The sequence below is a fragment of the Ictidomys tridecemlineatus genome, chromosome 11 (assembly GCF_052094955.1).
Source record: "Ictidomys tridecemlineatus isolate mIctTri1 chromosome 11, mIctTri1.hap1, whole genome shotgun sequence".
In the NCBI taxonomy this organism is placed as follows: Eukaryota; Metazoa; Chordata; class Mammalia; order Rodentia; family Sciuridae; genus Ictidomys; species Ictidomys tridecemlineatus.
In genome coordinates this window covers 48,789,782-48,803,362 of record NC_135487.1, presented here as the reverse complement: position 1 = coordinate 48,803,362, position 13,581 = coordinate 48,789,782, and the positions used below count along the sequence as shown (strand labels likewise).

The following is a 13,581-nucleotide window of genomic DNA, read 5'->3' as shown; positions in this document are numbered from 1 at the left end:
CTTGGTTTTGAGGCCAGCCTCAGCAATTTGGTGGAACCCTGTCTCAAAATAAAAAGTAAAAAGGACTAGGGATGTAGCTCAATGGTGAAGCACACTGGGTTCAATCCCCAGTACCAAAAACAAAGACAAAACACCAACCAAAAACCATGAAGGAAGGAAAAAAGGGCATGAAGACACAACGGAGGGATAGGAAGGGAGGGAGGGAGGGAGGGACAGGGGTGGGGGAGAAAGAAAACAAATGAAACTAACAGATTAGAAACAAGTTAAATAGAACTATTCCATAGAGTTCCTAAAGGCATAGACAGGAACAGTGGTTACTCTGAAAACACTTGCAGGAAATCAGACTTCATCATATTCACCTGATCAAATTCCACTTCCCTTGATTCTTCCCTCAATTGGATGATTTGCCTCTTGTCCACAGAGATTCCAAAGGTGACCATTTCAGTGAGATAAAAATCTATTCATAACTCTACCTGAAATGTGCTAAGATCACCATGCTAAACAAAGGCTCACTTTACCTGTTCCGGATTCAAGGCATTCACGCATTCTGAAAGCAGGTCATGAAACTGTGTTAATTAGGCCCATAATATTTAGAAGAACATTCAGTCTTCTCTTGGTGATTTCTTACTCGATGTGTGGCAGGTTTCATGGGCCAGTTAAAATCCTTAATGATAACGTAATGAATAAACACTCTGAAATGCTTTTGTACTTTCAAATTAAGTCTCTATTTTCTTTCTTTTAACACTGTATTTTTTTTTCTTCATGGAGCTTTTGATTTTTGTTATACAGTTGCATGTTTAATGTTCTCTTCTCCTCTATGCCACAAAGTTCATAAATCCAGGAGTCATAACTATCTTGTCACCACAGCATATCCAGCTCCAGAAATCACTGTCTAAAGTGAACACTTAGTATGGGCTGGGCACCATTGTAGATGCTCTAGGATATACCAGTGCTTTGATTTATGTTTTAAAAGGATAACATGGGGAGGGGACTATTGAATTGAAAATAGGATGGGGCAGGAAGTAAGTCTTGGACATTAGTAAGAGGACTATTAAGGATGGTGTCTGAGACCAGGATAGCAGCAATAGAGATGGTGAAAAGTAGTCTTGAGTCTAGATATATTTTGATCATATAATTGGTTATGGAATGTGAGAGATAGGAAGGAGGTAATGCCAAGACTTTTTGCCTAAACAGATTTTTCTTCAAATGAGATAAGGAAAACTAGAAGCAGAAAAGGAAGACCAGGAACTTACTTTTGGATAGGTAAATCAGACATGCAAGGGATGTTGAATGATAGCTGGACATATATAATTTGGAAAAGAGGTTTGGGGTAAAGATAAGATCTTGGTTTTAATTGACTTAATTTTAAATATATTTGCAACACATGGAGTTAACTAAGTTTTAGTATCCAAAATTATTTTTTTAAAGAGAGAGTGAGAGAAAGGAGAGAGAGAGAGAGAGAGAGAGAGAGAGAGAGAGAGAGAGAGAGAGAGAGAGAGAGAGAGAGAATTTTAATATTTATTTTTTAGTTATCGGCGGACACATCTTTGTTTGTATGTGGTGCTGAGGATCGAACCCGGGCCGCACACATGTCAGGCAAGCCTGCTACCGCTTGAGCCACATCCCCAGCCCATAGTATCCAAAATTATAAAGATTTTCTTCAAATTGACATTTAAAGCTATGTAACTGGATGAGATCACCATGCTAAAGAAGGTATGAGAACTAAAGACTAGGAACTAAACACTAGGCCATGGTATACTTTCACCCAACTTTAAGAGATGAGGGAACAGCCCAAGAAGATGCAAGAAGCAGCAACTCATTAAGGAAAACCAAGGCAGCTGAGGCTCTGAAAACCAACTAAAGAAGGTATATGAAGGTGAAGGAGGTGTTCAGGTATGCTAACGGCTTCCATTAGAACAAGTAAGATGAAAACTAAGACTTGACCAACGTGGGGGTTACCAGTGACCTTGAAGAGTAGTTTTGGTGGAATGGTGGGGGTAAAAGCACTTAAATATTTGCTGAATTAATGAACTGTTCATTTTTCTCCTAATCACCAAGATGTAAAACAGACTTTCCGAGCTCTCCTTTTCCTTTGATCCCAAGTCCAAGTGGTAGCTTGATCTTGCTGATTTTCAAACCAATCCCTTTCTCTTCAAACTCACAGCTTCTGTTCTATCTAGTCAAGGTGCTTAAAGAAGGTATAACAAATCAACGAAGAAAAGTTGGACTTTTTTAGTAAATGATGCTGAAATAACCATTTATCCATGTTGGAAATGAAATTCACACATGTGTTGGTGGGTAGGAGGTAGGTGGAAGGTACCTATATCAAAATATATGAGTTCTCAATATAAAACATAAAACTTCTGGAGGGAATGTAGGAGAGTATATTTGTGATTTTTGGTTATTAAAATTTCTTTCATACTAAATCCAAAAAACATAAAGGAAAAGATTTACTGATTTGACTACATTAAAATGAAAGAAACATTAACAAGTAAAAATAGTAGCCTAGAAGAATATATTTGCAACACATGGAGTTAACTAAGTTTTAGTATCCAAAATTATAAAGATTTTTTTCGAGTTAAACATTCCTATAGAAAAAGAGAGAAAGAAAATGAATAGGAAATTCATAAAAGAGGAACCAAATGGGCCCATAAACTTTAGTAAGATACTCAACCTCACTGTCAAGCAGGGAAATGCAAATTAAAACTACAAAGAGATACTATTTTATTTTTATCCATGAGATTGGTTAAAATCTTTAAAATCTGACAATATCAAGTGTTGGTAAGGGTGTGAAGCACTGAAAATTCTCAGCAGTGCTTCTTATGATCACTTTGAAGAGTATCTGACAATATCTAGCAAACCTCAAAATACACATATCTAGCAATGTCTAATGTATCTAATGTGTATCTAATGTAATCCTAGTTAAAGTGTTACATATGCATGTGCATGAATATTCTTTAAACTATTATTTGTAATTTAAAAATTAAATAAGTCATTTTTGCTTCTGGGAAACAAGTTAGGTGACCATCAACAAAAGAAAGTTTAAATAGTACATTGTAGAATTGACCACTATTCAACAGTGCAAGATAGGCCAAAATGTATAGATATCAACAATCTGTAAGTCACTGTTAAGTGAAAAAGTTATAGAAAGATATGTATCTTTTTTTTCTTTTTTTGGTACCAGGGTTTAAACTGGGGTGTTTAACCACTGAGCCAAATCCCCACCCTTTTAAATATTTTATTTAGAGACAGGGTCTCAATGAGTTGCTAAGTGCCTCACTAAGTTGCTGAGATTGGCTTTGAACTCACTATCCTCCTGCCTCAGCTTCCCGAGCTGCTGGGATTATAGGTGTGCACCACTATGCCCAGCTTTATCTTTTTATATAAAAATATCACTGGTGAAAAGTTTAATAACATGCAAAGATGTGCTGTTTATAATATATATAAAGTATGCATATGATAAACTAACTCAGGATAGTAGTTACCACTAGGAAGAAAAAAAAGAGAATAAGACTGGGAAAAGATTTAATTATTAAAGAATTCTTTAGCCTGGCATTCACACTTCTTCACAATATTATTTCAACATACTTTTCTTAACTTCATCCTTTCCTATTTCCATAGCAATATTTCCTAAACCTTGGATGTTTACATATTGTCTTTACTATTTTTACTACATGTGCTATCTCTAGTATGATTAATGAATATTTTTCTTTTCATCATATATAATTCAAATAGCCTTGTAAAACCAGTAAAAATCATGTTTAATATGTAAGATACATTATCTAATATCACTATAAATACATAAGTATTAAAATGTTTGTCCTAGTGCCACCTAAAAAGAACATCAAAGTGTCACACTTCAGGTTGTTCTGTCTTACACAGTGGTTCTCAAATTTAATATATAAGAATACTTGGGAGGCTTGCTAGACAGAAATGGAGGCTCCCAGGCCACACATAGGAGTCTGATTCAGATAGTGAGAAGAAATCCTGCCCCTTTTATATACTGGACAACTAACAAATTGGATTATTCACCATTGTTTAGATAAACTTTACACTCTTTACCTGTATCTTTACTTTTATTAGTATCTCAGCTTGAAGTACTCCTTCCCTCTCACCAAGTCAATGAAAATTAAGCCTATACTTTAAGGTTCATCTTAAATATCACCATCACAATAAAGTACTTTTAATTTGAATGTGACATCTTTCTCATTTCAACACTCTTGCTTCCCCCATCAATTCATTTCTACTTCCGTACGGATGCTTATCATTTCACTGTAATATATGTGTACTTGTCTTATTCCCCCTCCTCAAGCATAAATGTTACTTGAGGGCAGAAGTCTTATATCTTGTTCAAAAGTGAGGATAATATCTTGGTCATTTTATATAATAGTTAATCAGATACTTGATGGACTGAACTCTGTTAAACACTGAATTTGTTTAACAATTTTATGTTAATACTTTAAATATTACACAGCATAAAGAATTATTAGAATATTCATTTATTGGGCATTACAAATTAAACCTGAGACTCTGGACTACCTAGCTTCATTTTCAAAGTGAGAAACCTGAAAATACATCCTACATAGAAACAAGTATTTTTATTATTGCTGTGGGTATATACGTGACTGCATGACCAATGTAATTCTGCAACCTGTACACTCAGAAAAATGAGAAATTATATCCCATCTGATTCAAATGTATGATATGTCAAGATCATTGTACTATCATGTGTATCTAATTAAAACAAAAAAAAAGAAAAAAGAAAGAAACAAGTATTTTTAAAATTGTTTTAATTTTCAAGAGAAGAAAATAAAATAGTTAAACTGAAAATGGCAAATTCAGTTTTTAGAAAAAAAGAAAAACAACTTACAACTACCCAAGCAAAAGTAAATGACCAAATTATTAATTGACAAAATGAGTCCTGGATATTGCTAAAAAAGTTCTTAAAGAACAGCAAAGTTCATTGATTCTTACAAAATTCTCAGTGCTTTCAAAAGACATTTCAACATTGTTACTCTCTGCCTTAAGAGTGCATATTACTTTGATGATCAAGAATAATAATTTATTATTTTTCCAGTGTAAAAACTATAATATCTGTTGTTAATTAGAATAGATCAATATACAACTCACTTGTAAATTTTTAAGAATTTGGTCATAATAATTTGGTTTGCTTCTATTCTAGGAGTAGCCCGCTCTGTTATTTTAAATACATTTATCTTATTGTAAATAGAAAATAAATTCATGAAAATAGAGAAATGGGACTTTTTAATGGAAATGTTCATCAACATTAATGTACATCACAATATCATCTGGATTTGTGACACTTTACAAAGACAAAGAACTATCAGACTAAAATATTCAAGTGTAAACACTAATTTCAAGTAATAAAGGAGAAGGAAATGGAAAATATATTTTTTTTTCTGTTCACCGAGGCCTTCATGTTGAAAGGAAGAATAAAAAGACAACAACTGTGAGAAATTAATAATAGGGAAAGGTTCTCCCATATCTAATTTTCTCCTCTCCTCATTTATTTTTGTCATATTCCTGTTAAATTTCCTTTTTCACATGGCAGGTCAAGTGAACTAAACCTAATCTTTAAAAAGATTCTTTACTTAACCTTTTTATTCCATTTTTATATTTTGAAAATAAAACTTCAACTTATTATTATTCTATTTTTATATTGTGAAAATAAAATTTCAACCTATTATGTCCATTTTTCCAAATAAAATTAACTGTAAATAAAAGAGTAATAAATTACTACTATATCTGAGCCCAAGTTAAGAATTACTAAAAATGCTTCTAGTACTGGCTTTACGTAAAAGGATAATCTATAACTACTGGTGCTAATAAAGAGACCTGTCCAGTTACACTTACTTCTTAAATAAATAATCTTTTTTATTTTCTAGTAGGAAATATAGTAGACATGGATTAAAGCTCTCTACATGTTTTAACAGTACTCAAACACCAAAAACATGCAGAAGTTTAAAGGTAATGAAAAAAAAGTTAAATAAATCTGTTTCAAAGATTCAGCAAGTAGAATAAATCAGATTAGACAAGCTTATTGGAAGGTAACAACACAGCTCATTTGATAAAGCAGTTCTGAGGAATCCAAAAATACCATTTCTCTTTAAAAAAATAAAAGAAGCACTTGGACTAACAAGAAATAATGCACAATTTGGCTTGATCAAATACTTCATTAATTTTTTTCTGCCCCTAAGGGATTGCCCTTTTAAATCCTCTTCAAATAGAATATAACCCAATTGCTTGCCCATTTCTACAATTTGAGGATTTTTATTTCAACAGTGCCACCTAGTGGAACAATCAATACTTTGACCTGGTCACAGACTCCTCACATAGTTTTATTTTCTGATTCACAATACTCTTAATAAAATTAACATTAAAGGTTAAAGTTTTACAAAATATCATAATTTAAAGATTCCTGTCTTCTAACAGACCGTCTCTAATAAAAATCAAGTCATTTATAAATGTTATTATATTTTAAATGCAGGTACCTTAGTTATTTCTTCAGAAGCTCGTTCGAAGTCCTTAACATTTCGACAGTAAAATCCTATTGTACAGCTAGGATCCATTTTTCGAAACGACATCTTTTTGGGAGAAGGGCAGTGGAATGTCTGTAATTTTAAAACTTTTTTAGGATTAATTTATATTTACTTGGTGAACTTAAGTATATACAAGAATGCTAGTTAAGCTTCGTTATCTAGCTTTTTCTCAAAACTATAAACACATTTTTCAAATGGTATTTTAGTCTTTCCCACTCCCCAAAAGTGTAAAACACGAGCCAACATGGTATATATTTAATTCACCAAATCTACACCTTATGTGACATTAGTATTAATATACAAAAGAAAGGAAGTGTGTAGAAGTTGGTATGCTTTTCTAACACTTGGAGAAGGGAAGAAAAATGGCGCCACTGAGTGACATCAGGGGCTAGTACAAGGTTTAGAATCCAGTTAGCCATTTCTATGAAGTTGAACTTAAGTCTGTCTAGTAAGAGATTCCTTGTTTAATGCTTACAAACCTTTTAATATCCAGGCTTTTAAAGCAAATAAAAAGCAGACTGATGTAAACCTTGTATTGATATGAAAAGAAAACAACTTGACAAGAGTTTTACCAATTTTACAGTACATAACTGCATATTCTTCAATTTGCTCTTGTGAAAACTGCCTTGTTATGTTCCTTGCCCTCTTTTTCACCAGTCCTCTTGTCTGTCTTAGTTTGCTTCTCTCAAGTTGTCTCAGTACCACAGTTGTAAACAGGTTGGGCAGGCTGCCCTTGTTTCTCTCCTCTCACTAATGGGATTTGTTTATTTATGGGGTTTAATATCTTTAAGGAATACAATAGTAGGAAAAGGGCTGAATATAGAGCTAATCATTGCAATATTTTTGTTCTTCACCACCATACTTTTGATACTATGTTTAAAATATTTTATATATATATATATTTTCATTATATACAGATATATATACACACACATATATATATATATAAATTAATATATGAATGCTTGGGTATCTCATTCTTAAAAATCATGCTTCCAAGTGCTTTTCTGTTAAGTATTTTTTTAAAGTCCATGTAAAATTAGAAGGATATAATACTATATATATTAATATTTGTTGATATTTGCATGGACTCTATAGATCATACAAAAATTTAACAAGTTTAAGGAACTGCAGATGGAAGACAAATGTAGGAAATTCTCCATTGTGTATTTTATAATTTTAAATTAGGAAATAATCTCAGCTGTATTTGAACTCATAAACTTAATATTTCCCTATATTCAGTGCGTTAAAACTAAGGGATTTTAACTTGAAACTATCTATTAAAATGTACAAAAGTATAGGCTATCCCATTTGTTATATTCATAGTAAATCAAAATTATATTTTTCTGTCTCCCTACATCCTAGTCATCCAATTACTGTGACATATTAGCACCAGGGAAGATGCAAAATGCATACATTTGACTGATTTTTCCCTTAAAAATAGTTCAAATGTATATTAGATTCAAATCCAACAATAAATACATCAGTAAATATAGATGAAATTAGTTTTTCAAAACTCTGACTTCAACAAAATGCTTAGCTAACACTTACTTTACATAGTGAGATCCAACCTACCTAAACTAGAACCTCCAGGGTACAAGTCAACACAAGTATTATCTTATTGGACTATTCTTAATATTTCACTCATTTTATTTGTAAATAGATATTTAAAACAGATCTGGAAAGGCACAAAAAAGCTAAGTAAGCCTGTTACTTAACAAATTCACAGGACTATATTAGGATATAAGACACATTTCTAAATCATACTCACAAGAAATCATTCTACATACAACTTGTCTAAAAATAGCCATTTGCCAAGCTGATTGCAAAGCCAGCAACTAGGAATGTTTCTTTAGTTTGCCCAAAAAGTGTATACAAGGTTCAACAATATGTTTTTTAATTCATCTATTAGGCTGTTCTATACTAAAGCACCAATAAGTTTTCATGTAGAAACCAGTAACACTAACTAAAATAAGCTCACTTATATTTTACTGTATTATTTCAATCATAATAGATAATTATGACAAACACTAAATTATTATCTATGGTTACTTTGAAACCTACAAAGAACTTTTTAAAATTATTCACAAAAGCACAGACATAAATCTGAAAGCTAAAATTACTACTGGATGTAACTACATGAGTTTTAGGACTCATTATAGAGAGGCATTTTATGTCACTTAAAATTATATTGTTCTGTTTACCCAAGATTATGAAGTCAAACCAATATTAATTTATAATTCAGAACCATTTTTGTTAATTGCAAAAAATAAAGGTTAGAATTTCAAAGTATTTTCCTAAGTGGCATACAAGGCTATGTTCACTTTGTGGTAATTCTTTAAGCTATGCACTTATGATTTAATTCTTTTTATTATGAGGTTTGATAAGAACAGCTGCTTCTATTTCACAAACACATTTTAGGGAATGTTCATTACTTATGCTTCCATGATAATACAATGCATTTCTGGGGGGAAAATGGTCAGGAAGAGTCAATTCCCATTTATTTTGTTTTTTAACACACTATTCATTGCCTCAAAAAATAGTTACTAGGCACCTACTTAAATGCCAAGCAGTTGTAAGTTTATTATTTGGAATAGTAGATTTTATTACCTAAACATATAAATAATATTAAAATGAATATTTTTAGGTATAAGAATGCTATTTTGGAAATTTAGAGGAAGCTTTTTTAAGGTAGTCTGAGAACACCCTTTCTAAAAAAGTAACTTCTACCAACTGCAATTCCCATGTGTGGCTTACAGTGTATATCTTCACTGACAAATTCACTTATTCATCTACCTAGTGACTTTCATGCCACTATTTCCAAGATTACTAGAAAGATTAAAACAGTCACCACCATATGAACCTCGTAAAATCTGGTACTTGGAATTGAGGACCCAGGAATCAGAACAGCGTAGCATATCTATTAATAGGGCTTTTCTTACTTTTTAAACAAGGTAAGAAAACTTTGGTTACTTGTTAAGAATTAGAAATTGTCATTCTGAAAACATGCATTAAAAATATGAACCAGGCTGTGGTTATGGCTCAGTGGTAGAGCGCTTGCCTAGCAAGTGTGAGGCATTGGGTTTGATCCCCAGCACCACATAAAAATAAATACTGTTAAGAATAATAACAAAGGATATAATCTATTTAAATATCTTTTTCAATCTTATATTCTGTTACCAATAAAGATATTGTATCCATCTACAACTAAAAATATACATTACAAAATATAAACCAGGGGCTAGAGTTGTGGCTCAGTGGTAGCATGCCCACCTAGTATACATGAGGCACTGGGTTCAATCCTCAGCATCACATAAAAATGAAATAAAGATATTGTGTCCACCTACAACTAAAATATAAATATTAAAAAAAAAGAAAATATGAACCAATATTCCCTGTTTACAAAAGTTAATTCATTGATTTTATATATATATACACACACACACATATGCATATGTATATACACATATATGTATATATAAATGTGTTACATTTATATATTTATATATGTATCTATGTATTTATAAATGTATATTATATATAAATGCATCTACATACATAGTAGTTATATGATAAATATACTGTATGTGTATATGTAAATACATTGATGCACACATACACATCATTCATATATATATATATCCATCCACTAGTCCTTCCACTCCATCAACTGAAACTCCGCCCTATGCAAACCACTGACAATGGAAATCCACAATTCAACTACCCTCACTGCTAAAGCCCATCTGACTTCTTCCCACTCTTCTATAATTTCAAGTTATCCTTTCATGACTTTTTTAAGGTTGTTAAAGCTGCTTTTTTGAACTCCATTATCTGTATAAAAATTATAGAGTGTGAGTTTACATATTAAAATGTACCCTCACACTGAACTGTGTGTCCCATTCCTCAGTGCTGACCAAGAATATCTCTGCCATATCCTCCCTACTGGGCTCAGAATCTAAACATAACCTCCATGTTTTTTGAAGATACTCAAGGAAGAGTTTCTTAACAGGTAGTATAGAAGCTCTAAAGTATATATTAACTCAACAGTATATACTAATATATTCTATAAGGCTGCATTTCAAGAGTTAAAAATTCAGTAGAAATATATATAATCAAAGCATTTGGAGTTATACAGAAGAAGAGAGTTCACAGAAAATTTTACACCCAGAAAGAGCTCAACAAATGATAAGTAAAACAGAAAGAAATGAGTTATCTCATGTGGTTTCAAATGATTAAAAGTTCAGGGGGCTGGGGATGTGGCTTAAGCGGTAGCGCGCTCCCCTGGCATGGGTGAGGCCCGGGTTCAATCCTCAGCACCACACACAAACAAAGAGGTTGTGTCTGCCGAAAACTAAAATGTAAATAAAATATTTTAAAAAATGATAAAAATTCAACTCTAGAAGTGTAGGAATTTAATACCGTAAGAATAATAACAAAAGGTATAATCTATTTAAATATCTTTTTCAATCTTATATTCTGTTACCATTCTACTGAAATTTTCACAATATTACTGAATTTAGGGCACTCATTTAAAATACCAGGACTATAAGCAATTATTACATGGAATTGGAGAGAATATCAAAAAAGGAATCTCTTCATCTATTGAACACAAGAAGTATTGGTTTTAAAAAGTATTGCCCACAAAAATGATTTTAATAACTGAAGTACGAAGCCAGGCAAGGTGGTACACACCTGTAATCTCATCAACTCAGGAGGCAGAAACAGGAGGATCTTAAGTTCAAAGTTCAAAGCCAGTCTCAACTACTTAGTGAGATGCTAAGCAATTTAGTAAGAACTTATCTCAAAAAAAAAAAAAAAATGAAAAGGGCTGGGAATGTAACCCGTGGCAGAGCATCTTTGGGTTCAATCTTAGAAAAGTACTACTTCTACTACTATAACTTTATAACATCAGTTGCAAAATTTCAATACCATATACACATACAACCAATAGACCAAAGCAAGGATGGTTAGCAATATAAGGTACTTAATAATATAGGTAGTTACTTGGAACACTGTAAACTTAAAATGTAACAAAAAGCAGAAAGTATAATTTCATTCCTGGAAAAAGATAGACAACTTGCTAAGATTTTTATATTTTTCTGGGAAAATAAATGATGCTTTTAATTACACAATCTAAGATAAATCTGTGCACTGGAGAAAAGTAAAAAACTTTTAATAGGAATTACTCATACAGGTTCAGACAGTCTTCCAGAAACTCAAAAATATAACATCAAATCAACTATATTAGTGTTCCAGTATATAAGGAATAAGTTCTTCTGACTTTAATGTACTTAATTTCATCAAAGTAAAATCTTTTTTTTTCTTTTTTTTATTGGTTGTTCAAAACATTACAAAGCTCTTGACATATCAAAGTAAAATCTTTAAATCAATTCTTTCAATTTTTACTACCACTATCCTATTTCAAGCTTTTATTAATCTGACTCACTCCTAGACAGTTGCCAGACTCCCAATAATGAACTGCAACCTTTCTAATCTTAATTGCTTAGACATAATCAGTATATTCACTAACCTGGTCCCTTTGCAGAACCTCTCAAAATATTAGATAGTGTCTCACTCTCTATTGGCCAAAATTATTAAGACCCATAATCTTTTAATTTGCCTATTTTAAGTAATACTAAAATGCTATGAACAATTTTCCATCTGAATCTCAAATATCTACTATCAGTTTGGTACAGATAAATGTAAATATAACTTAGATATAAGAATCAGTGCCTCAAGACCAAAATGCAAAGAGAGAGAGAATAATGATACAGTTCATATAGCACAATTCTGTGGTGTCTCACCTCAATTAAATCAACTAACTAGCAAATATCTAAAGTTTACATGCAAGTTGCTAACAATGAAAAAAAAAAAACCTGATCTCTGGCCTCAAGATGCTTATATTTTAGTTGAGGAAATAATTTACAAAGGCTGTGACATTATATCATAATGTTTCTTTCTAAACCAGATTATATCTTGCAGTTTATTTTCATAATCTATCCCTTAAATACTAGTAAGTATTAATATTAGCTAGAAAGTTATTACTAAAACAAAAAACTTAACCACATTTCCAACTTGCCAAGCCTTCATGTATTAGTGACCCATGCTGCTGAATTGATTTAAATTATCATATTCTGAAAAAATTATTTTAGTTTGTAAAACTATTTACTGGGAAAACACTTAAGAGCTCTCAAAATTTTCTCAATTAAAACATGGATCATAAAATGACCAATTTAAGAGGAAAAAAGGTACAAAATATAAGCTAAAACAAATATTAGATTTCAACTAAGCTCCTAAAAACTCCTAAACTAGAGGTTAAGGTTTAAGACTAGTAAATAATAATTAATTTAGTAGATAATCTTATTTTGTCACTTTACCTCAAGTCTTTCACCTTCTCTTTTACTTCCTTTCTTCTTCTTTTTACAAAACATATCTAACACATTTTAAATTCTTCAGTACAGTTTAGCTGTCTTTCTACAAAATTACTGAGAGGCTTGATCATTTATTTTAGTAAGACTGGGTATCTAACAAGTTAGAGACAAAGATAAATGAAGAAGGAAGTATATTTTAAATTAAAATTCAGCAACGAAGCATTTAACCTTTAACCACTGTATTGACAATAATTTTATAAGAAGGCAAAATTAACTTGTAATTGTAATACAGCATAGCTATCTTGCACATTTCTAAATAATTAGTTTGCTTCATATGGTAAGAAAACAATACTATCTCTAGATGTATAGTACCTCAAGAGGAAAATCCTTTATGCTGACATCTACAAAAGATTGGCAGTAATGAGGATCCATGTAAATCAAACTGTCATCTACAAGGACAAAACAGAAGACAAGTAATTCAAAAAACACCTTATTATTACACTGCTTACAATCCAATTTCTATGTAGAACAGCTGAAAAAAAACTCTAGGAGTAACAGCTTGCCAGACTGATATTCATTGACTGAAACATAGGTTTGCATAGGATAGATTAACTTTTGCATAATCAAATATGCTTGTATAAGCAGAATTT

At 31.6% G+C, this 13,581-nt stretch overlaps 1 protein-coding gene across 8 annotated transcripts in view; it reads right to left on the bottom strand.

Moving 5' to 3' along the window:
• Atg4c (autophagy related 4C cysteine peptidase) overlaps window positions 1-13,581 on the bottom strand; it is a 92,677-nt gene that overhangs the window by 20,093 nt on the left and 59,003 nt on the right. For 7 of the 8 annotated variants that reach the window (XM_013363980.4, XM_021734828.3, XM_013363979.4 and 4 more), the window contains exons 10-11: window positions 13,304-13,380; window positions 6,513-6,632 (exon numbers count right to left, since the gene is read on the bottom strand). In XM_013363980.4, the coding sequence (XP_013219434.2) occupies window positions 6,513-6,632; window positions 13,304-13,380 (197 nt within the window). The remainder of the gene's footprint in view (window positions 1-6,512; window positions 6,633-13,303; window positions 13,381-13,581) is intronic. The other variant, XM_013363982.4, reaches the window with a different exon arrangement.